General features: G+C 42.7%; 1 protein-coding gene across 2 annotated transcripts in view; it reads right to left on the bottom strand.

Annotated features, from left to right (window-relative positions):
- Positions 1-25,904, bottom strand: part of LOC141105616 (C-type lectin domain family 2 member E-like) — a 181,411-nt gene extending 155,507 nt beyond the window's left edge. For both annotated transcript variants that reach the window (XM_073595569.1, XM_073595568.1), the window contains exon 1: positions 25,862-25,904. In XM_073595569.1, coding sequence (XP_073451670.1) covers positions 25,862-25,903 — 42 coding nt within the window. In that variant the 5' untranslated portion in view covers position 25,904. The remainder of the gene's footprint in view (positions 1-25,861) is intronic.
- Between the last annotated feature and the right edge of the window lie 992 nt (positions 25,905-26,896).

The raw sequence follows: 26,896 nt of genomic DNA, 5'->3' as shown, positions 1-26,896 counted from the left end.
CACATATCTCCAACCATAACCATAAACTGGGCTCTCCCATTCATCATGTAGTCCAATGCCCTGAGAGTAAAATGGGGGCAAACACCAAGGCCAGTGGGTAGGTGGGGGGTCTAGGCTTCATTTGAGGTCTGTTTTTTGGTATGATAGATGAAAGATGAGATAACCTACACAGGATCTTTAGTATAATAGTACATGTTTACTTTAAAAAGACCCCATTACTTCAGCAATTCAGGCATTCTAACTGAGCCACTGATACTGACCTCTCCAATGATCTCGCACCATTGTCTTCTCCTTCATAGCCAACCCAACATACTCAGTGCTTTGGGGTATGGAGGTGTATGTGTCTCCCCCCATTAGACAGTATATGAACCTAGCAGCCAATCACAGGGCTATAAGAGATGGATAGACCTCATTTATCCCTGTAGGCTCCAACACCAGGTTTGGGTAATGGCTGCAATGGAAGAAGGAGCAGTGGGGTAGCACTGGAGAAGCAAGTATTGGTGGGTCAATGGCCTTGAATGGGCAATGGGACAGTGAACTCTATGATTGATAAATAAACCTGCCCTTGAAGTGGGCCCCTCCAACACTGCAAACGTTAATTGCTCAGTAAGTCTAGGGGTAGAAGAATAAAAAGTGTAATACTTACCTTTTTCCTCACCCTGGCAGGCTCCAGTGCTCTCCTCTTCTCTCCAATGCTCCAGATTGTGGTCAGGCCCTCTCCATCCTCACATGCTATGCAAGGTTTTGCATTGTACTTGATGATGTCAGCAGTGGACCACTGGCCAGAGCACCAAGAAGTAAAGGCTCTGGCGGACCGGGTTGCACAGTTGGGGAGCAAGTCTGCCAGAGCGAGGACTTACATAGTTACGTACAGTAATTAGTCTGGTTGAAAAAAGACACAAGTCCATCTAGTTCAACCAATAAAAAGAAGAAAAAAAAAGATAAGCAAAAAAAAAAAAGAAAAAAAAAAGACTCAGATAAGTATTTGACTTTAACCATCTACCCCTAGACTTATTGAGAATTTAACCCTTTTCATGGGGGAGGAACAACTGGAATGGGTATTTTTTTCTCTGCCATAAGGATTGCATAGAGGAAACTGTAGCTCTAATGGATACCCCATCAGCTTTCCATCACTTCCAATACAAATCAAATGATCCATTCATAATCATTGTCCAATATATATTTTTTATCATTGTATAGACATCTAAATACGCAAACCAGCAAAAAAAAAAATTACACTACTAAAACACAAAACCAAAAACACACCAGCATTTTTTTACAAAGAAAACCTTATGGAGGGGGGCACTGTGTGGGAGGCTAGCAGGACGGACATGCCTGGCTAGAGCTCCGCTCTGTGAGGGAGAATAAACCGCAAATAAAGGCAGCCCACGGACACAGAAACGGTAAAAATCTTGTTACTATTCACCCTAGAGGTGAGGGGGACATTATTCAAGAATAATGGTGCTGGGAGGTGCCAGGAATAAAACCAAAACTAGCTCTAATAGCAGCACCCAGGCAAGACATACTATGAAAAAGGCACCAGTCTCCTCAGGTAATTTTACCTCAGACAAGAAACTCAAATCCAAGCAGCCAAAAGCTATCTCCTCAGGGGATTCTGACTCTGAACCTGATTCAAATATGTTACATTCTTCACAACAAAACTCTGACATTCCTTCTAACATTTTGAAACAATTTAAAAAAAAGTTACATAAAGCATTACAACAAACATCAGAGCAAATTACTAGTAACCTGACTAGAGAGATCAGAGAACTGGGGAGACGCACCGAAGCATTGGAAATGAAAATAGAAGATATAGAAAATTCTACACAGGATGCTTTCTCTGAAATAGATGTCCTCAAAGAGGAAAATATTATTTTACAGATTAGACTGGAGGACTATGAGAATCGCGCCAGAAGATCGAATTTGCGATTCAGAGGCTTACCAGAATCAATCACAGATCTGCAATCAACAATCACAGCATTATGCAAAGAATTACTACCTGGCATTTCGGTGGAAAGGCTTGAAATGGACAGAGTACATAGGGCACTCATGCCCAAAAAAACTGATGGCCCCCCCAGGGATATTATAGAAAAATTTCATTTTTTTCGTTCAAAGGAACAACTTCTAGAAGCGGCTAGAGGGAAAAATAATCTAACATTTCAGGGACATAGTTATCAACTATTTGCTGACTTATCCCAGTTAACAATATCTAAGAGGCGTGCAATGAAGCCTCATCTAATGGAACTTCAACGTCATGCCATTAAGTATCAATGGGGCTTCCCGTTCTCCCTAAAATTCACCCACCAGGGGACCAGATTCGCATGCAAAACTCCTGAAGAACTACAACATGTACTCCAAGACCTCAAATTGATTGATGGTACAACTATAGCCTCCACCTCACGTAGGAGATCAGCTTCTGCCTCCTCCATTCAGAAAACATCCTCCTCTGAGACAAAAAATGGAAACCATCATACACACAAAAGAGGACGATTCGCATCCTCACAACAAGAACAAGATTACGCCATGGACTGATTAATATGCACTTATATAATATAGCCATTTCAGCTAAGACAGCACCTATTGGGAGAAAAGAATTGTAATTACATTTTTGAATACTCTTCCTAAACCAAAAACTAATACTCCATCTAGCTCACTAGTGAGCAATTGGACATACACTATGAACTAGATTATCTAATTTATTAATTTATACCTTATTGGTATAAGTTTATAATTAAATAACAACATTTTTATTATGATTTTAGGTTCCCTTTTTTGTTAGTTTTTATTTTATTTATTTATTTATTTATATTTTTTTATTAATTTTTTTTTTTTTATTAAATTTATTTTTTTATTTTTATTTTTAGAAACATGGTATGGTATATGTTCAGATAATATTTTTACTTTCTGAAAACCTAAATAGTCCCTAATGTATTGATGACTGATTAAAATTATATATATATATATATATATATATATATATATATATATTTTTTTTTTAATTTTTATGTATGTGTGTATGTATATATATATATGTGTGTATGTGTATGAGTGTATATATATGTATATATGTATGTGTGTATGTATATGTATATGTATGTGTATGTATATGTATATGTATATGTATATGTATATATATATATATATGTATGTATATGTATGTGTATATATGTACGTGTATATATGTGTGTATGTATGTATGTATGTATGTATATGTATATATGTATATATATATGTGTATGTATGTGTATGTATGTGTATATATATATATATATATATATATATATATATATATATATATATATATATATATATATATATATATATATATATATTATTTATTTATTTATTTTTATATTATTATATTTCCTCCTCCTTTTTTGTTTCTCAATGGCTTTTTTGGTATTTTTTATTTTAGAAACATGGTATGGTAAGTGTTCGGACAATATTTATCCTTTCTGAACACCTAAACAATCCCTATTATATGGTGGACTGATTAAATTATTATATATGTATATGTATTTTTTATTCTGTATGTGTGTATGTATATGTATATATAAATGTATATATATGTATACATTTATTTTTTATTATTTATTTATTTATTTTTTTATCATTATATTTCCTCCTCCTTTTTTGTTTCTCAAGATAAAATTGTGAAATAACAAAATTTTTATTTTGAATTTAAGTTCCCTTTTTATAGTACTTTTTATTTTAGAAACATGGTGTGGTAAGCGTTCAGATAATATTTTTACTTTCTGAGCACCTAAATGGTCCCTAATGTATGGTGGACTGATTAAGTTAGCATGTATGTATGTATGTATAGATATGTATGTAGGTGTATGTGTGTATATATATATATATATATATATATATATATATATATATATATATATATATATATATATATATATATATATATATATATATATGTGTATATATGTGTATGTGTGTGTGTATGTATATGTATATGTGTGTATGTATATATATATATGTATAAAAAATGTTCTTCAGTATATATATATATATATATATATATATATATATATATATATATATATACACATTATTTATTTTTTATTTTTTATTTATTATTTATTTATTTTTATATTATTATATTTCCTCCTTCTTTTTTTTTGTTTCTCAATGTAAAACTGTGAAACAACCACCAAGGATTGAAAATCTTCCTCTAACTGAAGTTTATTTAAAATTCTTCATTAATTTGATATATACAGTTTTTGAGTAGTCTTAATTTCAGTTTAATTTGCATTTCTTTGGTCACCCCAATAGGAATGAAAGGGTTTCCTATCCTTTTCTATTGGTTGAACATCCAAATATATTTCTGATATTACTGCACTCCTTTATTCCCATTCAATTTTTTCCCATTCGCTTTATATTTAATATAAACACGTACCCTTCAAAATAATAGACATTACCAATTATATGAAACTCGGGCTCTTAAATTTACAATTTTATACTTTACAATCTTCATATTTTTGTGATAAATTTTCTTTCTTTTTAAGGCGGATTCCCCCATGCACGGAAATCACATGTGCCTCACCATGCCTTCCTCGGATTCCCATAGTAATATATGGGGATCAGACGAAGGCCTCCTTTCCCCTGTTGGGAAGTCCTTGACACCAACTCGGGTATTCTTCGAATCTACTTACATTTGTACTATACTCAAATGCTTTATAATTTTTATTGTTTCTTATTTCCTTTCTAAGTTATCCTACTATGGATCTGGCTATCTATCTCTTTGTTTCAAATCCGCGCAGGTCAGGCCGAATAGTCGCTGCACCCAGACAACTGGTAAGCGCATACTCTTGTTTCAATTACCATGGCTCCTTTAAATATTTTATCTCTGAATGTCCAGGGTCTTAATGTACCTCAGAAACGAGTAAAAGCCTTTCGGTCATTTCAGTCTAAAAAAGCACACATTGTATGTCTACAAGAGACTCACTTTACCCCGACTTCAACCCCTAAATTTTTTAGTACTTCTTATCCCCAAGTTTACACCGCCTCGGCGCTCACTAAAAAACGTGGAACTCTCATTGCGTTTCATCGCTCTACCCCATTTACCTTACATTCAGAAATTAAAGACCCTGAGGGTCGCTACCTAATTCTAATGGGATACATTATGGACACAGCTGTAACGGTGGTCTCATACTATGCACCAAATTATCGTCCTGTACCCTTTCTATCGCACCTATTTAATATCATTAACACCCACAAAATGGGATCAATTTTTATATGTGGGGACTCCAACCAGGTCCTCCTTCCATTTCTTGACAAAACTCCTTATACCCCACCACGAACACAAGATGCTAGGTCTTTATCTCAACTTCTTTCTAGGCACAATTTGATTGACTCTTGGAGAGAATCTAATCCAGCTAAAAGAAATTATACATATTTTTCTAATCCACATCAAACTTTTAGTCGCATAGACCATATCTTTGTAACAATAGGGATGGTTCCTGAAGTAATTTTATTTAAAATTATCCCTATACCCTGGTCAGATCACAATGCAGTTTATACCTCGGTGGATTCTACTATACACAAGGGGCATGACCTTCATGGTATCTTCCAGATGTGCTACTTAAACACCCCTCCCACTGTTTAAAAATCCAACAGGCTCTAAATGACTACGTAGAACACAAGTGACGAAATCTCCTCACTCACAATTTGGGAGGCACACAAACCAGTTCTGAGAGGAATACTTCAGCAACAAGCAGGTATACTCAAACGGGATCGTGTAAAATTGGTTAAACAATTAGAAACTGAATTTAATGCATCATTCGTAGCTTTTCAAAACAATCCTAACCAGAAAGGGAAAATTCGCTTAGAGAAAGCCCGCCTAGAATATAATCTTTTCTTAACTGAATCTGCTGACAAATCCCTCAGGAAAACTAAGCATATGTTTTATAAGAATTCCAATAAACCAAGTACTCTCATAGCAAGGGCATTAAAGTCTATCAACAAATCTTATAAACCTATTAGACTCAAAATAGCAGACAATGTATACACCAGTAATCCTCTTAAAATCGTACAGAAATTTAGCTCTCATTTGAAAACTCTATACATAGAGACAAATAAAACTAACATTGAGGAAGCTGATGCCTTTTTTTCACGTATCAACCTACCCAAAATGACGGAATCCCAAAAATTGTCAATAGAAAAACCCAGAGGCTATTAAAACATTAAAAATAAATAAAAGGCCGGGACCAGACGGATTCACGGCCCTTTATTATCGAACTTTTACAGACATTATCTCACCTATGCTTGTTAAAGCGTTTAATGACCTATTAAATAATAAATCCTTTAGACAAGAATCATTATTGGCAATCATCTGCATGATTCCTAAACCTCATTCAGATGATACTCTATGTACAAATTATCGCCCCATATCCATGTTGAACATGGACATTAAAGTGTTGGCTAAAATTCTAGCAGCCCGCCTTAATATGATCATTGGTACCCTCGTACATCGTGACCAAGTAGGCTTTATGCCCTCCCGACAGGCAGGTGACAATGTACGAAGAGCAACCCTCTTGGCACACATAGCTAAAAAACGTCACATACCTGTTTGCTTTCTCTCACTTGACATAAAGAAGGCTTTCGATTCTATTGCATGGCCTTACTTGAATTATACCTTGCAGAAATGGGAATTCGGTCTGACTTCTTCAACATTGAGAAGGGCACAAGACAAGGATGTCCCCTATCCCCATTGATATTCAACCTCCTAATAGAACCACTCGCACTAGTAATTAGATCTGACCCCACTATAACAGGGATAGAAATGGGAGGATTTCAACATAAGCTCTGTTTGTTTGCAGACGATATCCTCCTATTTCTTTCATCTCCACAAGTGTCAGGCCCAAACCTAATCCCAATTCTCAATAAATTTGCTAACATTTCTGGTTTATACATAAACCCTAAAAAATGTTTAGCATTGAACATATCTCTTTCTAACATTGAACTGACTTCAGCTAAAATTAGTCTTCCTTTCACATGGTCGAACAGATCAATCCCATACTTAGGCATACATCTTACAGCATCATTAGCAGATCTATTTTCAGTTAATTACCCTCCAATTTTAAACAATTATCAAACTTAATGAAATCATGGTCTCATCTTCCATTATCGTGGTTCGGAAGAATCAACGCGGTAAAAATGACGATACTACCAAAATTACTGTACTTATTCAGAGTATTACCAATTCCTATTCCAGCTTATCACCTAAGAATATTACAAAGGAAAACATTGTCATACATATGGGGTTCCTCCAAACCACGCATACAACTACATACACTATATCTCCCAAAATTAAACGGAGGCCTAGGTTGCCCTAATTTTGCTTATTATTATAGGGCTGCACACATAGCAAGCCTGGCTAAATATCATGCGTATCAGGAGACCCCTTTATGGGTACATATTGAAGCCACAGAATGCGATCCTATTCCAATATCAAACTTACTATGGATCACTCCAAAAGATCGCATAGACCTAAAGAATCAAATTACTAAACACTACATTTCCCTTTGGGATAGATTCAAAAAGAATAACCATTTACAATCATCTCATAACCCGATGTTGTCATTCTATAAAAATCCTGCTTTCTATCCAGCATGGATATTCCCTAATTCCTTTAAAGAATGGGTATCTAGAGACGTACTGTGTATGTATAAATTTTTACATTCCTCATCATTCATCCCTTTTTCAACCCTTTGTGAGAGATATGGTCTACCGCAGTCGGAATTATTTAGATACTTCCAAATTAAAAATGTATTTGCACCCTTAGTGTCTAAAACATCCCCATTAACACATATGACTAGTTTCGAAGAAGTTTGTAAAAAAGATCCGCATGCTAGAGGCACAATCTCTACTATATATTCTCACCTGCTGGTTCATTCCAGTAAAGACAAATTATCCTATGTCCAGAAATGGGAAGAGGACCTTGAGCGTACTTTTGATAATTCAGATTGGAAACAAATATGGTCAACAACAAAAACAGCTTCCCCTAATATATTGGCGGTTGAGGCTAATTATAAAGTTTTAACACGCTGGTATCTAGTACCTACTAGAGTAGCAAAATATGTGCAAAATTATTCGGCGCAATGTTTTCGGGGTTGTTTGGACCCTGGCACATACCTTCATATCTGGTGGTCGTGTCCATTAGCTCAAATATTCTGGAGGGGAATTTTTAACATTGCAACTAACCTTATTGGGAAAACAATCCCTTTCGATCCAGCAATGGCCCTTCTCAACTTAAAACCTGAATTCATAACGCATACCCAATTCAAATTGTTGGTATATCTCTTCACAGCAGCTAAACAGACTTTAGCAAAATCTTGGAAATCACCAACATTAGATATAAATGAAGCAAAAGCTAAAATGAATTACTATCAGGGCCGGACTGGCCCACCGGGATACCGGGAAATCCCCAGGTGGGCCGGCTGTCTGGCTGCCCCTGGTGCCGCTGTGAGGGCAGCGGCGCCTGAAAGAAACATGGCCGCGGGGCCGCCAGGCTGACATGCAACTGCGCATGCGCCAGCGCTACTCTCGGAAGTGTGTACGGGCTTTCCCGAGCTAGCCGTGTTCGGGAAAGTCCGTACACACTCGGCAATTCTCGGAAATGCGGGCGCATGCGCAGTGACGATGGCGCCGATCGGCGCCATTTTTAAAAGTACCGCAGTGAGTACTCGTCTGGCGGCCTCTTCCTCCTGCCCCCCCTGCAGCCTCTGACCTCCTGCCCCCCCTGCAGCCTCTGACCTCCTGCCCCCCCTGCAGCCTCTGACCTCCTGCCCCCCCTGCAGCCTCTGACCTCCTGCCCCCACTGCAGCCTCTGACCTCCTGCAGCCTCTGACCTCCTGCCCCCCCTGCAGCCTCTGACCTCCTGCCCCCACTGCAGCCTCTGACCTCTTGTCCCCCCCTGCAGCCTCTGACCTCTTGTCCCCCCCTGCAGCCTCTGACCTCCTGCCCCCCCTGCAGCCTCTGACCTCCTGCCCCCCCTGCAGCCTCTGACCTCCTGTCCCCACTGCAGCCTCTGACCTCCTGCCCCCCCTGCAGCCTCTGACCTCCTGCCCCCACTGCAGCCTCTGACCTCCTGCCCCCACTGCAGCCTCTGACCTCCTGCCCCCCTGCAGCCTCTGACCTTCTGTCCCCCCCCTGCAGCCTCTGACCTCCTGCCCCCACTGCAGCCTCTGACCTCCTGCCCCCACTGCAGCCTCTGACCTCCTGCCCCCACTGCAGCCTCTGACCTCCTGCCCCCACTGCAGCCTCTGACCTCCTGCCCCCACTGCAGCCTCTGACCTCCTGCCCCCACTGCAGCCTCTGACCTCCTGCCCCCCTGCAGCCTCTGACCTTCTGTCCCCCCCCTGCAGCCTCTGACCTCCTGTCCCCCCCCTGCAGCCTCTGACCTCCTGTCCCCCCCCTGCAGCCTCTGACCTCCTGCCCCCCCTGCAGCCTCTGACCTCCTGTCCCCCCCCTGCAGCCTCTGACCTCCTGCCCCCCCCTGCAGCCTCTGACCTCCTGTCCCCCCCCTGCAGCCTCTGACCTCCTGCCCCCCTGCAGCCTCTGACCTTCTGTCCCCCCCCTGCAGCCTCTGACCTCCTGCCCCCCCCTGCAGCCTCTGACCTCCTGCCCCCCCCCTGCAGCCTTTGACCTCCTGCCCCCCCTGCAGCCTCTGACCTCCTGCCCCCCCTGCAGCCTCTGACCTCCTGCCCCCCCTGCAGCCTCTGACCTCCTGCCCCCCCCCCCTGCAGCCTCTGACCTCCTGTCCCCCCCTGCAGCCTTTGACCTCCTGTCCCCCCCCTGCAGCCTCTGACCTCCTGTCCCCCCCCTGCAGCCTCTGACCTCCTGTCCCCCCCTGCAGCCTCTGACCTCCTGTCCCCCCCTGCAGCCTCTGACCTCCTGTCCCCCCCTGCAGCCTCTGACCTCCTGTCCCCCCCCTGCAGCCTCTGACCTCCTGTCCCCCCCCTGCAGCCTCTGACCTCCTGTCCCCCCCCTGCAGCCTCTGACCTCCTGTCCCCCCCTGCAGCCTCTGACCTCCTGTCCCCCCCCTGCAGCCTCTGACCTCCTGTCCCCCCCCTGCAGCCTCTGACCTCCTGCCCCCCCTGCAGCCTCTGACCTCCTGCCCCCCCTGCAGCCTCTGACCTCCTGCCCCCACTGCAGCCTCTGACCTCCTGCCCCCCCTGCAGCCTCTGACCTCCTGCCCCCACTGCAGCCTCTGACCTCCTGCCCCCACTGCAGCCTCTGACCTCCTGCCCCCACTGCAGCCTCTGACCTCCTGCCCCCACTGCAGCCTCTGACCTCCTGCCCCCCCCTGCAGCCTCTGACCTCCTGCCCCCACTGCAGCCTCTGACCTCCTGCCCCCCTGCAGCCTCTGACCTTCTGTCCCCCCCCTGCAGCCTCTGACCTTCTGTCCCCCCCCTGCAGCCTCTGACCTCCTGCCCCCCCCTGCAGCCTCTGACCTCCTGTCCCCCCCCCTGCAGCCTTTGACCTCCTGTCCCCCCCTGCAGCCTTTGACCTCCTGTCCCCCCCTGCAGCCTTTGACCTCCTGTCCCCCCCCTGCAGCCTCTGACCTCCTGTCCCCCCCTGCAGCCTCTGACCTCCTGTCACCCCCCCTCCGCAGCCTCTGACTTCCCCTGTACCATCGGCAGCCTCCTGCCTCCCTTGTACCATCGGCAGCCTCTGACCTCCCCTGTACCATCGGCAGCCTCTGACCTCCCCTGTACCATCGGCAGCCTCTGACCTCCCCTGTACCATCGGCAGCCTCTGACCTCCCCTGTACCATCGGCAGCCTCTGACCTCCCCTGTACCATCGGCAGCCTCTGACCTCCCCTGTACCATCGGCAGCCTCTGACCTCTCCTGTACCATCGGCAGCCTCTGACCATCTATTGTCTTATATCACGTCTGCAGTCTGGAGTGGAGTCAACAGTGGGAGTGCCTCAGGGATGGGGGTCATGGGAGAAGTCAGACATGTATGGACTGTGGAGAGGAAACTATGGAATAAAACCAGAGCCCCTGAGCTGGAGCCGACTGACTGAGCCCTGTACGGTGCACCTGAAAGGAGGTCAGTGACAGCGCCACCAGGTCAGCCTGAGAGGGGGGGGTCAATACAATATTGTAAGGGGGCACTGATATAAAGGTTTACCCCTTATATCAGTAAACCCCCTTACTTTAGTGTTTTCTTTCTGCGGAAGGTGGTCTCTGGTCACCAGAGTCCTCCCCACATTCCCAGAGTTCCCCTTTACATCATAGTCTGCAGGATTCCACCTTACAGTGCAAGGGGGAACTCTGATGTAAAGAGGAATGCAGAGGACTCTGATATAAGTGGGGTCTCTGGTCACCAGTGCCCCCCTTTTATATCAGAGTTACCGCTTAGATCATGATCTGCAATGTTCCCCTTTATGTCAGAGTTCCCTTGCACTGTAAAGGGGAATCCTCCTGATATATGGGGGAACTCTGTGTTGGGTTATATTAATCTGACTTTCATGTAAATGGAGAAATATGGTGGTTGACTTTTGTTTAACTTAACACATTGCTAACAGCAGTTTATAGCTTAAATATTGATATTTGCACTGAAAACTGCCATTTACGGCACCTTTTTTTTGCAGTGTCAATAAAAAATGTGCCAGTAAATGGCATGATTTTTGCCTTGAAAAAAATTGCTGCTGTTTGTAAATTCCATGTCTCTCTTATCTATATATAATACACTCTTCAAATGTGCTTTAAAATGCATGGTTTTCCCTTTTGTGAACAAGAAAATAATGACGTTATGCGGTTGGGCTGGTATAAAAATACTATGGGGCTGGTATGAAATTATTTCCAGGGCTGGTTTTTATTCCCAGTCCGGCCCTGATTACTATATGACTCATGCCAAGATGATAGCTATAGAATTGGACACGATCCCCAGATTTGAGGTAATATGGCAGCCTTGGATTACATTTTCCATGCCAACCCTAGACAAGAGTGTTCTACTGCCATGGTAGTTGTGATAACATGATATAGGCTATATTTCAGCCCTAGTTGTTGTGGTGACTTTCGGCCTGACCTCGCAGATTCTTTCCCTTAACCTTCTTCTCTTCTCCCCTTCCTACTATACTTTCTATCCTTTCTTTTCCTTATACTATATTATTCTATGATATTGAAGCTCTAATTGATATTTAAATAATAATCTCAATTATTGTCTAGAAATAGAAATAAAACAAGGCAAACGATGTAGCAGAACTTACATAACTCATTTAATTCTATTCTTTTGAAATGGACAAAGACTCCAAAGTTCTTTTTCTCTCCTATTTCTTTATTTCCTTTTAAAATATATTGCCTTGTGTTAGAATATATTGTCTTGTTTTACGGTATTATTAATGAATTAACTATTCTTTAATTGTAAATGAGCTTCCTTATACTGAATGTATGTTATTATTCAACGTTATCTGTAAATAATCTCCGTACTCAATAAAACTATTTTGACAAGGAAAACCTTATGGAGACCAGAGCAACCACATTCCATCATTATTCTAGATAATAAGTTCTCAGGCACAATTACATCCTTTGTACTGTACTGTAAACATAGCCATAGATTGTGTGAGGTTTCTTTTGTTTAGCCACGCAAGCTGAGTAAAAGAAATAGCTTGAAATAGCTTGATTCCCTAACCACGCTAAACAGCACGGATGGACTAATGTGCAGCGTCAGCTATTGTATTCTGACAGCCAGCAACAGTGGGTGTGTGGGGAAAGCACTAGCCATAGTACAGCTGAAACCTCCAGCTGTACACAGGTGTGCAGGCCCAGATGTGCGGGTGCCTGTCTTTCTGTGCATAACCGCGCACGAACATGCGCATTCGCGGGCACCAATGGAACTTTTTATCCTGCCACTTTATAAAACTTTGGTTCAGCCACATTTGGAGTATTCCGTCCAGTTCTGGTCACCAATCCTCAGAAAGGATGTGCTGGAGCTGGAGAGAGTCCAGAGAAGGGTGACATACATTTTGAGGAATGACTACAAGCGCAAAATTTATTCTCCTCGGGGCAGAGACGCTTGAGAGGAGATATGATGGCGATATACAAATATCTCAACAGCGATCCCAGTGTAAGTATGAAACTTTTCAGTTCTGGGGAGTGTAGGAGGACACGGGGCCACATGATGAGACTGGAAGAGAAGAGGTTTAACCTTAAGATGTATAGCGGGTTTTTCACAATCAGGCGGTAAGGATATGGAACTCTCTTCCACAATCGGCGGTGTCGGCAGGAAGTATGGATAATTTTAAAAGACTCTTGGACGTGCATCTTAATGAAAACAATTTAAGGGGGAATGGGAAATTATTTATTTACACACACACCTACACAGGTTGAGCTGGATGGACTGTTGTCTTTATTCAACCTTACCAACCATGTCAAAAACCACAAAGATAAAAAACAAAAGATATGACACACCCATTAAGAGTTACCTTACAAATGTATTGAATTGCAAAAGTAAAGGTACATCAGCATGTGACACCAAACTGGCCCCCCTAGGTGCCAGCCGCTGCACTCTCGCACCAATGATAAAACCTCCTCTAAATCAACCTCCCCAAACCCAACCCTGGTAAAAGACAGCCCCCCAAACACACCAAAAGGAAGATGGGCGGGGTGAGGGATGCCAGCCCAAGGGAGTTGGGCCTAACCTTGCCCAAGAAAGAGCCCCCAACAGAACTATGGCCCAGTGAAGGCAACTGTGGCAGGATCTAACCCGACTGCTGATGGTGTCACACCTTATAACCTCAATGGGCGAATGGGGCACCGGAGACCTGCATTGTCTATCCCACTCATGCATCCTATCCCTGACCATGACTGACCACATCTAGCAGGGTTTTTGCGGGAGGGTAGCTTCTGTGGTGGGTTCTGTCAGCACTGTGGTCAGGGATAGGATGCATGAGTGGGATAGACAATGCAGGTCCCTGGTAGCTGGGCCAGAAAGAGAATTCATCAGCTACAAAGGGTATATCGGATGGTCCATCTTGTAAAAAAAATTGCTCCTAAGTGGGCAAGCGTGATAATTATAAATCCATGTATGGGGATTGCTTAACAACCAGCAGATGGTAATATCAACAGGGCACGTAATACATCCTCATGAGGTACATGTGAGTACTGACAAACCACTAGCAAGTAATAGATACCACTGCTGGTATACTCAGGGAGGGTCCCAGTTCAATTGAGTACCTCTCCACCTGTTCATAGTGATGCCAGTGTATCGTTACCGCAGTCAAGCATAACGGATAGTCTAGGACTCACAACCCTCCGTCGTGCCGTCTTCCAATGGGCTGGTGAAGATATCCTTAGCTGCCTTCCACCTCATAGAAGTAGACCATGATACACAAATGCCATCCTAGATATCCATGCCTCATGCAGAGGATGTATGGACGTGGTGACAGCCTAAAGTTCCATACACAGAATTAGTCTGGTAGCAAGCCAGGACGATGTTACATAGTGAGTACAGCGGCCTTGACCGAAACTGACAGTTTTTCGCTCAACACATAGCATAGTTACATAGCAGGCGAGGTTGAAAAAAGACACAAGTCCATCAAGTCCAACCTATGTGTGTGATTATGTGTCAGTATTACATTGTATATCCCTGTATGTTGCGGTCATTCAGGTGCTTATCTAATAGTTTCTTGAAGCTATCAATGCTCCCCGCTGAGACCACCGCCTGTGGAAGGGAATTCCACATCCTTGCCGCTCTTACAGTAAAGAACCCTCTACGTAGTTTAAGGTTAAACCTCTTTTCTTCTAATTATAATGAGTGGCCACGAGTCTTGTTAAACTCTCTTCTGCGAAAAAGTTTTAACCCTATTGTGGGGTCACCAGTCCGGTATTTGTAAATTGAAATCATATCCCCTCTCAAGCGTCTCTTCTCCAGAGAGAATAAGTTCAGTGCTTGCAACCTTTCCTCATAACTAAGATCCTCCAGACCCTTTATTAGCTTTGTTGCCCTTCTTTGTACTCGCTCCATTTCCAGTACATCCTTCCTGAGGACTGGTGCCTAGAACTGGACCGCATACTCTAGGTGCGGCCGGACCAGAGTCTTGTAGAGCGGGAGAATTATCGTTTTATCTCTGGAGTTGATCTCCTTTTTAATGCCAATATTCTGTTTGCTTTGTTAGCAGCAGCTTGGCATTGCATGCCATTGCTGAGCCGATCATCTACTAGGACCCCCAGGTCCTTTTCCATCCTAGATTCCCCCAGAGGTTCTCCCCCCAGTGTATAGATTGCATTCATATTTTTGCCACCCAAATGCATTATTTTACATTTTTCTACATTGAACCTCATTTGCCATGTAGTCGCCCACCCCATTAATTTATTCAGGTCTTTTTGCAAGGTTTCCACGTCCTGCGGAGAAGTTATTGCCCTGCTTAGCTTAGTATCGTCTGCAAATACAGAGATTGAACTGTTTATCCCATCCTCTAGATCGTTTATGAACAAATTAAATAGGATTGGTCCCAGCACAGAACCCTGGGGAACCCCACTACCCACCCCTGACCATTCCGAGTACTCCCCATTTATCACCACCCTCTGAACTCGCCCTTGTAGCCAGTTTTCAATCCATGTACTCACCCTATGGTCCATGCCAATGGACCTTATCTTGTACAGTAAACGTTTATGGGGAACTGTGTCAAATGCTTTTGCAAAATCCAGATACACCACATCTACGGGCCTTCCTTTATCTAGATGGCAACTCACCTCCTCATAGAAGGTTAATAGATTGGTTTGGCAAGAACGATTCTTCATGAATCCATGCTGATTACTGCTAATGATACCGTTCTTATTACTAAAATCTTGTATATAGTCCCTTATCATCCCCTCCAAGAGTTTACATACTATTGATGTTAGGCTAACTGGTCTGTAATTTCCAGGGATGTATTTTGGGCCCTTTTTAAATATTGGTGCTACATTGGCTTTTCTCCAATCAGCTGGTACCATTCCAGTCAGTAGACTATCTGTAAAAATGAGGAACAACGGTCTGGCAATCACTTGACTGAGTTCCCCAAGTACCCTTGGATGCAAGCCATCTGGTCCTGGTGATTTATTAATGTTAAGTTTCTCAAGTCTAATTTTAATTCCGTCCTCTGTTAACCATGGAGGTGCTTCCTGTGTTGTGTCATGAGGATAAACACTGCAGTTTTGGTTACTGAAGCCCCCCGATTCACTCCTGAAGACTGAGGAGAAGAATAAATTCAATACCTTTGCCATCTCCCCATCCTTTGTAACCAGATGTCCTTCCTCATTCTTTATGGGGCCAATATGGTCTGTCCTCCCTTTTTTACTGTTTACATACTTAAAGAATTTCTTGGGATTTTTTTTGCTCTCCTCCGCTATGTGTCTTTCATGTTCTATCTTAGCCGTCCTAATTGCACCCTTACATTTCCTGTTGCATTCTTTATAAAGTCTGAATGCTGAGGATGATCCCTCAACCTTGTATTTTTTGAAGGCCTTCTTCTTTGCTTTTATATGCATTTTTACATTGGAGTTAAGCCATCCAGGACTTTTGTTCGCTCTTTTAAATTTATTAACCAATGGGATACATTGGCTAATGCCCTTATTTAATATGCTCTTAAAGCAAACCCATCTCTCCTCCGTATTCTTTGTTCCTAATATTTTATCCCAGTTTATGCCTTTTAGCAAGATTTGTAGTTTAGGGAAGTTGGCTCTTTTGAAATTCAGTGTCTTTGTATTCCCTTTATGTTTCCTATTTGTGTGATTTATACTGAAACTAATTGACCTGTGATCGCTGTTACCTAAATTGCCCCGTATTTCCACATCCGTGATCAGGTCTGTATTGTTGGTAATCAGTAGATCCAGTACTGTTTTATTTCTAGTTGGTGCGTCTACCATCTGACCCATAAAATTGTCCTGCAAGACATTAAGGAATTGGCGAGCCTTAAATGAATGCGCGGTTCCCTCCACCCAGTCTATGTCTGGATAATTAAAATCCCCCATTATGACAACACTTCCCATCCTTGCTGCTAATCCAATTTGTGATAGGAGATCCGTCTCCACTTCCTCCCTCAGGTTAGGGGGCCTATAGCATACTCCCAGTATTATTTTCCCCTTAGCTTCATCCCTTTGGAGCTCTACCCATAAGGATTCCACCTCCTCCCTAGCTCCCTTAGTGATGTCATCTCTCACATTCACTTGTACATTATTCTTGATATATAGGCATACCCCTCCCCCTTTTTTACCCTCCCTATCCTTGCGGTAAAGGGTATACCCTTGAATGTTTGCCAACCAATCATGAGAGCTGTTGAACCAGGTCTCTGAAATTCCCACAAAATCCAAATTCTCCTCGTACAACAGTATCTCTAGTTCACCCATCTTGTCTGCCATGATCCTGGCATTGGTGAACATGCCACATAGTTTAGACCGGTCGCATATTGTCCTCGTATTGGGTGTTTCGAGATTGCAACTAGGACTTGCTACTATACTCACCTTGTGTTTTTGTGCTTTGGTTAACCTGCCACTAATGCCCCCAATACTACCCTCTAGAATATCTTCCGCGCTGGCTATCTCTGCCTCTGGACCCTCCCCCCCATTGCCTAGTTTAAAAACCCCTCCAACTTTTTGGCCATCTTCATTCCCAGCAGATCTGCACCCTCCTCATTTAGGTGCAGTCCGTCCCTTCTATAGTACCGGTTACCGACTGAGAAGTCGGCCCAGTCCTCCAGGAACCCAAACCCCTCCTTACTACACCAGCTCTTCAGCCACTTGTTTACTTCCCTAATCTCCCTCTTCCTTTCAGGTGTGGCTCGATGTACCGGAAATATTCCTGAGAATACTACCTTGGAGGTCTTTTTCCTCAATTTAGCTCCTAAGTCCCTAAAATCGTTCTTTAGGACACTCCATCTGCCTCTGACTTTGTCATTGGTGCCAACGTGCACCATGACAGCCGGGTCTTCCCCAGCCCCTCCCAGTAATCTGTCCACAAGATCCGTGATGTGCCGAACCCGAGCGCCCGGTAGACAACATACTGTTCGGCGCTTCAGGTCTTGGTTACAGATTGCCCTCTCTGTCCTTCTAAGAATTGAGTTCCCTACCACCAGAATCTGTCTTTCCTTTCCCTTTGCTGCCCCCCCACTCTCACTGGAGGAGTTCTTCCCCCGGCAGCTAGGAGAGTCCCTCAGCTCAATCAGTGCTGGTCCCTGACTGGTTTCACCAATGTCACTCAAAGTAGCGTACATATTGGGATGCTCCAGTCCTGGATCGGCCTCCCTGGCACTTCCCCCTCTACCCCTCCTGACTGTCACCCATCTACTCTTTGCTAGTGCCTGCACCTCTTTGTCTCCACCCGCCTCTGTGCTGGCCCCTGCCAGCACCTGCCATGTACGTTCCTGGCTCACCTTTAGTATGGAGGGACTTCTCAGTGCTGACAGTTGCTTCCCCAGATTTAGAACCTGGGCTTCCAGGGAAACAATGTGCTTACATTTTGCACAGCAGTATTCACCCTCAATCGGATGATCAAGGAACGCATACATGCGGCAAGATGTACAAAGAGTCGCCTCTCCACACCCGCCGGGCATCGTACCTATTAAATTTAGTGAGGATTGGGGATTTTACCCTGTCCAAATTACCTAACAGCTAGCTTCCTGGCACTAATACTCAAGACAATACACAGGTACACAACAAGACAATACACAGGTACTCACAGACCTACGTGCACTCGCAGAACAGTCGCAGACCTACGTGCACTCGCAATACTCAAGTATACAGTACACAATACACAAGTACTAACGATCCACACACACTACTCAGACAACACTCAGATACGCACACTACACAGGTACTATGACCCCTGTTATAATCTCCTGTTTTAAACTCTGGTTTTTAACTCACCACTTAGAAAAGTTCCACTTGGTTTAAATTCCTACAGCTTCACAATGAGCAGGCTCAGGATGAGTCCTACACACAGTTATATAGACTGCAGGCACCTGTTAGCAATTACCCCCTCCCCCTAATTAATAGCCTGAAGGAACCAAAGAAGAAAAAAAAAAAAAAAAGCTATTTAAAAAGTGACAGAAAAAAGGTGATTGCAAAGCTAAAAGGTAAAGCCCCAAAAATGCTTCCCAGCAAACAACAAGTAAGACTTGTTCACTCTCCCTCTGGTTTTTAACTCACCACTTAGAAAAGTTCCACTTGGTTTAAGTTCCTACAGCTTCACAATGAGCAGGCTCAGGATGAGTCCTACACACAGTTATATAAACTGCAGGCACCTGTTAGCAATTACCCCCTCCCCCTAATTAATAGCCTGAAGGAACCAAAGAAGAAAAAAAAAAAAAAAAAAGCTATTTAAAAAGTGACAGAAAAAAGGTGATTGCAAAGCTAAAAGGTAAAGCCCCAAAAATGCTTCCCAGCAAACAATAAAGTAAGACTTGTTCACTCTCCCTCTGGTTTTTAACTCACCACTTAGAAAAGTTCCACTTGGTTTACGTTCCTACAGCTACCACTAATGCCTCCAATACTACCCTCTGGAATCTATTTTCTATTTTATTTTCGACAATTCCTTGCACGTGATTCTGTATTCTTTGGAAACAAATTTCCACTTTGCGTTCCATCTAAAATAGCTCAGATATATCCGTCCTCCTCTCCCATTTGCTTCCGAGGTTGTAATATCATTGGCAATATGGTTCATGTCTGATGGGAATGCCCTAGAATCAGAAACTTTTGGAATAAAATCTTCCATATAATCCGTAAAGTAACTGGATATCCTATCCAAAAATCTCCCCAACTTGCTCTTTTAAACTTCCCGGTTATATCCGTTTCCAAAAACACTCAATGTCTTATTTTTTTCATCCTCACGGGAGCAAAATTAACAATTGCCAAGGCCTGGAAACCACCATCGGTTTCCTTCAACATGCCAAAAAGAAAGATCTCATGGATAATGACCCAAGAGAAGATGGTCAGTATCCTACTCGACAAAAGAATGAAATTTGAAGCCATATGGGAACCTTGGGCAAACTACACCCATACCCCCCTGATGACTGCCGGGTAAACATAAGATACCCTTTTATAAACAAAAAGAAAACTATGGAACTTTAAATGAGGTCCATGACCAAAGAGTCAAGGTAACCTCCATCCCTAATTCTGATAAGAAAATAAATGAAGGGTTGGGACTTTGAATGAAGCATGCACTTTGAAAATAAATAACTATTCGGGACAAGTTTATTCCATATATTAATGAATAATAACAAAAACAAGATGCACAGCACTGTGAGTCTGAAATTCATTTCATATATATACATATAAAGTCAATACATATATGTACACACACATAAATGTAAGGCACAATAACACATGACAGTTCAATGTAAGCAGCTTAACCACCTACCACTAATACCTCCAATACTACCCTCTGGAATATCTTCCATGCTGACTATCACTGTCTCTGGACCCTCCCCCCATCGCCTAGTTTAACCACTTGACAACTGGGCACTTAAACCCCCTTCCTAACCAGACCAATTTTCAGCTTACGGTGCTCTCACATTTTGAATGACAATTACTCAGTCATACAACACTGTACCCATATGAATTTTTTGTCCTTTTTTTCACACAAATAGAGCTTTCTTTTGGTGGTATTTAATCACCGTTGGGTTTTTTATTTTTTGAGCTATAAAAGAAAAAAGACTGAAAATTCGGTAAAAAAAAATGACATTTTCTTTGTTTATGTTATAAAATTTAGCAAATTAGTAATTTTTCTTAGTAAATTTTGGCCAAAATTTATACTGCTACATATCTTTGGTAAAAATAAGTACAAATTGGTGTATATTATTTGGTTTTTGTGAAAGTTATAGAGTCCAAAAGCTATGGTGCCAATATCTGAAAATTGATCACACCTGAAGTACTGACGGCCTATCTATATTCTTGAGACCCTAACATGTCAGAAAAATGCAAATACCCCCCAAATGACCCCTTTTTTGGAAAGAATACATTCCAAGGTATTTAGTAAGAGGCATAGTGAGTTTTTTGAAGTTGTCATTTTTTCCCACAATTCTTTGCAAAATCTAGATTTTTTGTTCTTTTTTTTTTTTTCCCGCAAAAATGTCATATTAGCAGGTTATCTCTCACACACAACATATGCATACCACAAATTACACCCCAAAACACATTCTGCTATTACTCCCAAGTATGGCGATACCACATGTGTGAGACTTTTACACAGCGTGCCCACATACAGAGGCCCAACATGCAGGGAGCACCTCCAGGCGTTCTGGAGTGCCCAGGCCAATTCTGACATTTCTCTCCTACATGTAAAAATCACTATTTATTTGCTAGAAAATTACATAGAACCCCAAAACATTATATATGTTTTTTCTAGCAAAGACCCTAGAGAATACAATGGCAGTTGTTGCAACTTTTTATCTCGCACGGTATTTGCGCAGCAATTTTTTGAATGCTTTTTTTTGGGAAAAAAAACAGTTTTGTGCTTCAAAAAAAAACAAAACAGTAAGGTTGGCCCAATGTTTTTGTATAATGTGAAAGATGAAGTTACACCGAGTAAATAGATACCTAACATGTCACCCTTCATGCTCGTGGAATGGCGCCAAACTTCGCTACTTAAAAATTCCCATAGGCAACGCTTTAAAATTTTTTACTGGTTACATGTTTTGAGTTACAGAGGAGGTCTAGGGCCAAAATTATTGCTCTCGCTCTACCGATCGTTCGTAGCGGTGAGTCGGTAAAAGCACCGTAGGGCGGCGGGAGGGGGGACATCCCCTCTCGCCTCCCGTAAGAACGATCAACACAGTTGCTATGATCTTTCTTATGGTGTAGGGAATCGCCGGCTGAAAAAGCTGATATCTGAATGATACTTGTAGCTGCACCCATCATTCAGATATCCCCGCACAAAGTCAAGGACGTCGTATGACGGCCGGCGGGCAGGAAGTGTTTAAAACACTTTTTTTTTAACACAAAGTTGTCCATTTATACAATATTTCTAACACATAGCATGTACATACCAAAAATGACACACCAAAATAGATTCTCCTACTCCTCCTGAGTACGGCGATACCACATGTGTGAGACTTCCACAGCCTGGCCACATACAGAGGCAGAGTATAGCCGTATACGGCCGAGTATAGCCGAGTATAGCCGAGTATGGCTGGGTATGGCTGCGCATGGCTGGGTATGGCTGAGTATGACTGGGTATGACTGGGTATTGCAGAGTAGTGCAGGGTATTGCGGAGTATTGCAGAGTATTGCGGGGTGTTGCAGAGTATTGCGGGGTGTTGCAGAGTAGTGCAGAGTATTGCGGGGTGTTGCAGAGTATTGCGGGGTGTTGCGGAGTAATGCAGAGTATTGCGGGGTATTGCAGATTATTGCGGGGTGTTGCGGAGTAGTGCAGAGTATTGCGGAGTATTGCAGGGTATTGTAGGGTATTGCGGGGTGTTGCGGAGTATTGCAGAGTATTGCGGGGTTTTGCAGAGTATTGCGGGGTGTTGCAGAGTATTGCGGGGTGTTGCGGAGTAGTGCAGAGTATTGCGGGGTGTTGCAGAGTATTGCGGGGTGTTGCGGAGTAGTGCAGAGTATTGCGGGGTGTTGCAGAGTATTGCGGGGTGTTGCGGAGTAGTGCAGAGTATTGCGGGGTATTGCAGGGTATTGAAGAGTATTGCGGGGTATTGCTGGGTATTGTGGGGTGTTGCGGAGTATTGTGGGGTATTGCAGAGTTTTGTGGGGTATTGCGGAGTATTGCGGGGTGTTGCGGAGTAGTGCAGAGTATTGTGGGGTATTGCGGAGTAGTGCAGAGTATTGCGGGGTATTGCAGAGTATTGCAGGGTATTATAGTATGGCTGAGCATGGATGGATGGATGTGACTGTATTTGTCACAGAGCAGCGTTGTGGGCACTACAGATGCAGCCCACAACGCTGCTACCATCCGATCCCTCTCTCGCTCCTCCCCCTCTGTACCGATCAGTACAGAGAGGGGAGGGAGGAACCGGCATCATGACACGACGCCGGTTTGTTTACATGTGATTGCTCTGTTATTTGATGTGCCGTAGTGCAGGGTATTGCGGAGTATTGCAGAGTATTGCGGGGTGTTGCAGAGTATTGTGGGGTGTTTCAGAGTAGTGCAGAGTATTACGGGGTGTTGCAGAGTATTGCGGGGTGTTGCGGAGTAATGCAGAGTATTGCGGGGTATTGTGGGGTGTTGCGGAGTATTGCAGAGTATTGCGGGGTGTTGCAGACTATTGCGGGGTGTTGCGGAGTAGTGCAGAGTATTGCGGGGTTTTGCAGGGTATTGAAGAGTATTGCGGGGTATTGCTGGGTATTGTGGGGTGTTGCGGAGTATTGTGGGGTATTGCAGAGTTTTGTGGGGTATTGCGGGGTGTTGCGGAGTAGTGCAGAGTATTGTGGGGTATTGCGGAGTATTGCGGGGTATTGCAGAGTATTGTGGGGTATTGCAGAGTATTATAGTATGGAGGCATGGCTGATCATGGAGGGATGGATGGATGGATGTGACTGTATTTGTCACAGAGCAGCGTTGTAGGCACTACAGATGCAGCCCACAATGCTGCTACCATCCGATCCCTCTCCCGCTCCTCCCCCTCTGTACCGATCGGTACACAGAGGGGAGGGAGGAACCGGTGTCATGACACGACGCCGGTTTGTTTACATGTGATCGCTCTGTTATTTGATGCGCCCCATCTGGACCCGGCGGTCACGGAAGTTCTCGGGTGCGCGCCCCAGGGGGCGCGCGAGAGCAGGATTCTGGGAGGACGTCCATGGACGCCCTCCCAGGATAAGCCGACCACACTGTAGCCGTCTTTCGGCTATGGCATGGTCAGCATGTGGTTAAAAGACAGATAATAACATGATAAAAGGTAAGTATCTAGTCTGGCATTGGATAGGCACAATATTGCACATATCTGAATGTTACTGCAAGTAAAAGAGTCATAGGTGTAGCATCCGTAGTTCGATGCGTTTTGTGGTTGGTTACCACTCATCAGGAGCAATTATGGGCAAAAGTAGAACTAGTCATAGGTCTCGGGTGTGGCAGGGCCACCAATGGTGGGCATGGGAGCTGAGGCGGCACATGAAGGATGGTATCAGGGAACAGAAAAAATATTGTGCTGATGCGATGTGATTGGGACATCACCAAACAATCCAGGGTGATATGGGATTGATTGTCCTATATTATCAAACATCTGTGATCTAAGTGTAAGAAGCTTGCGTGCGTGTATATGCCTCATGTGCCGCCTCAACTCCCATGCCAGTTGTTGACCCCAGCCCACCATTGGTGGCCCTGCCACACCCGAGACCTATGGCTAGTTCTGCTTTTGGCCATAATTGCTCCTGATGAGTGGTAACCAACCACGAAACGCGTCGAGCTACGGATGCTACACCTATGCATCTTTTACTTACAGTAACATTCAGATATGTGCAATATTGTGCCTATCCAATGCCAGACTAGATACTTACCTTTTATTATATTATCCGTCTTTTAAGCTACTTATATTGAATTGTCATGTGTTATTGTGCCTTGCATTTATGTGTGTGTACATATATGTATTGACTCTATATGTATATATATATATATATATTTGAAATGAATTTCAGACTCACAGTGCTGTGCGTCTTGTTTTTGTTATTATTCATTAATATATGGAATAAACTTGTCACGAATAGTTATTTATTTTCAAAAGGCATGCTTCATTCAAAGTCCCAACCCTTCATTTATTTTCTTAACATAAGATACCCTTACCTGTTATTCCTCCTACGGGTTCTCTGGGAATGGTCACTATTCTTCGCTACCCTTTCTTCCCACCTCCCCTTTCCCTCTCCCCCTCTCATCTTATATATAGATATTGATTTAGTTCTTATTTCTTTTATGAATCTTGTTCTTTTATATACCCTGTTTCCCCCAAAATAAGACCTAGCGGAATTGTCGGTGATGGCTGCAATATAAGCCCTACCCCCCCAGATAAGCTCTACCCTGTTTCCCCTAAAATAAGCCCTACCCTGAAAATAAGACCTACAAGGACTTTAACTAGGGCTTATTTGGGGGGTAGGGCTTATATTGCAGTCATCACCGACAATCACGCTAGGTCTTATTTTGGGGGAAACAGGGTAGCAGTTTATCTTCCTTTTGAATGACAACTATTACTTCAATACTTTGATTAATACATCTCATAACCCAAGAAGTCATCTATTTGGTTGTCTTAAAGAAGAACTGGTTGCATAATACTATTGATAATATATACTTTACTTACTGACTACTCAACCTAAGTTAATTTCCAGTTAAGCTATGTTTATTACATAACGGTTATACTCCTGTCCAGAGACTTGAATAAGTTCTTAATCAACTTAAACTCTTTTAATATTTGCTTCTCTTCAACACTAGTATTCGCTACTTATATTCATGGTCTTGAATACAAGTCGCTACCCTATCGGGGGGGGGGGGGAGGAATGCTGTTATTTTGTCATGTTTATGTATTCTTTTATAAACATGTAGTTGCTTTACTGTGAAAAAATTCAATAAAAAAATATTGAAAGTAAATGTCCACTTTGCTTCACCTTGTTCTCAAAGATAAATGAAAATTCACATTGAAAGTGAAGATGTTCTTCTCCTTTAGTAAATCAGCCTTGGAGGGAACATTTCATCCTATCCGGTGTCACTATACACTGACCAACAGCTAAACATTAAGAGCTTTTCTAAGTCACAATGACTCACTCAAGTATGAACTTATTAAATAAATGATATTATATTCTGCTCTATGTACAAAGATCTGCTAATGGAACGTAAGAACAATATTGTGACGGCAATCTAGCTTAGTAGTACATAGACACGTGTGAATGTATAATATGGATAGGAATACATAGAAGATCTCGTCTTACCTTCCTGCTCTGCAGTCTCCTCACTCTGTGTTCATCAGTCATAGAGATCAGCATTATATATAGAGAAGGAATGACACGTGATGTGGAAGGTTTAGGAGTTTGTTTTCGCAACACAACATTAACCACTTAAGGACTAGCCTTGTTTCGGAATGTATTACATGTTTAAAACAGTTTTTTTTGCTAGAAAATTACTTAGAACCCCCAAACATTATATATTGTTTTTTTTTCGAACACCCTAGAGAATAAAATGGCGGTCATTGCAATACTTTTTTTCACACCGTATTTGCGCAGCGGTCTTACAAGCGCACTTTTTTTGGAAAAAAAAATAACTTTTTTGAATAAAAAAATAAGACAACAGTAAAGTTAGTCAAATTTTTTTATATTGTGAAAGATAATGTTACGCCGAGTAAATTGATACCCAACATGTCACGCTTCAAAATTGCGCCCACTCGTGGAATGGCGTCAAACTTTTACTCTCAAAAATCTCTATAGGCAACGTTTACAAAATTCTACAGGTTGCATATTTTGAGTTACAGAGGAGGTCTAGGGCTAGAATTATTGCTCTTGATCTACCGATCATGGCGATACCTCACATGTGGCGTTTGACCACCATTTTCATGTGCGGGCGCTACTCACGTATGCGTTCGCTTCTGTGCGCGAGCTCGTCGGGACGGGGCACTTTAAAAAAAAATTTTTTTTCTTATTTATTTTACTTGATTTTATTTATTTCTTCACTGTTTTATTTTTTTTTTTTCAAATTGGATCACTTTTATTCCTATTACAAGGAATGTAAACATCCCTCATAATAGAAAAAAAAAGCATGACAGGTCCTCTTAAATATGAGATTTGGGGTCAAAAAGTCCTCAGATCTCATATTTGGACTAAAATGCAAAAAAAAAAAAAATTGTCATTTGAAAAAATGACAACAGAAAAATGTGCCTTTAAGACGTATGGGCAGAAGTGACATTTTGACGTTGCTTCCACCCTCCTATGGTATGGAGACGGGTGGGGCCCATCTTCCCCTCACTCATCTCC

The sequence above is a fragment of the Aquarana catesbeiana genome, linkage group LG08 (genome assembly GCF_042186555.1).
Source record: "Aquarana catesbeiana isolate 2022-GZ linkage group LG08, ASM4218655v1, whole genome shotgun sequence".
Classification (NCBI taxonomy): Eukaryota; Metazoa; Chordata; class Amphibia; order Anura; family Ranidae; genus Aquarana; species Aquarana catesbeiana.
The sequence above is the reverse complement of the archived record's forward strand: the minus strand, read 5'-3'. Positions and strand labels throughout refer to the sequence as shown.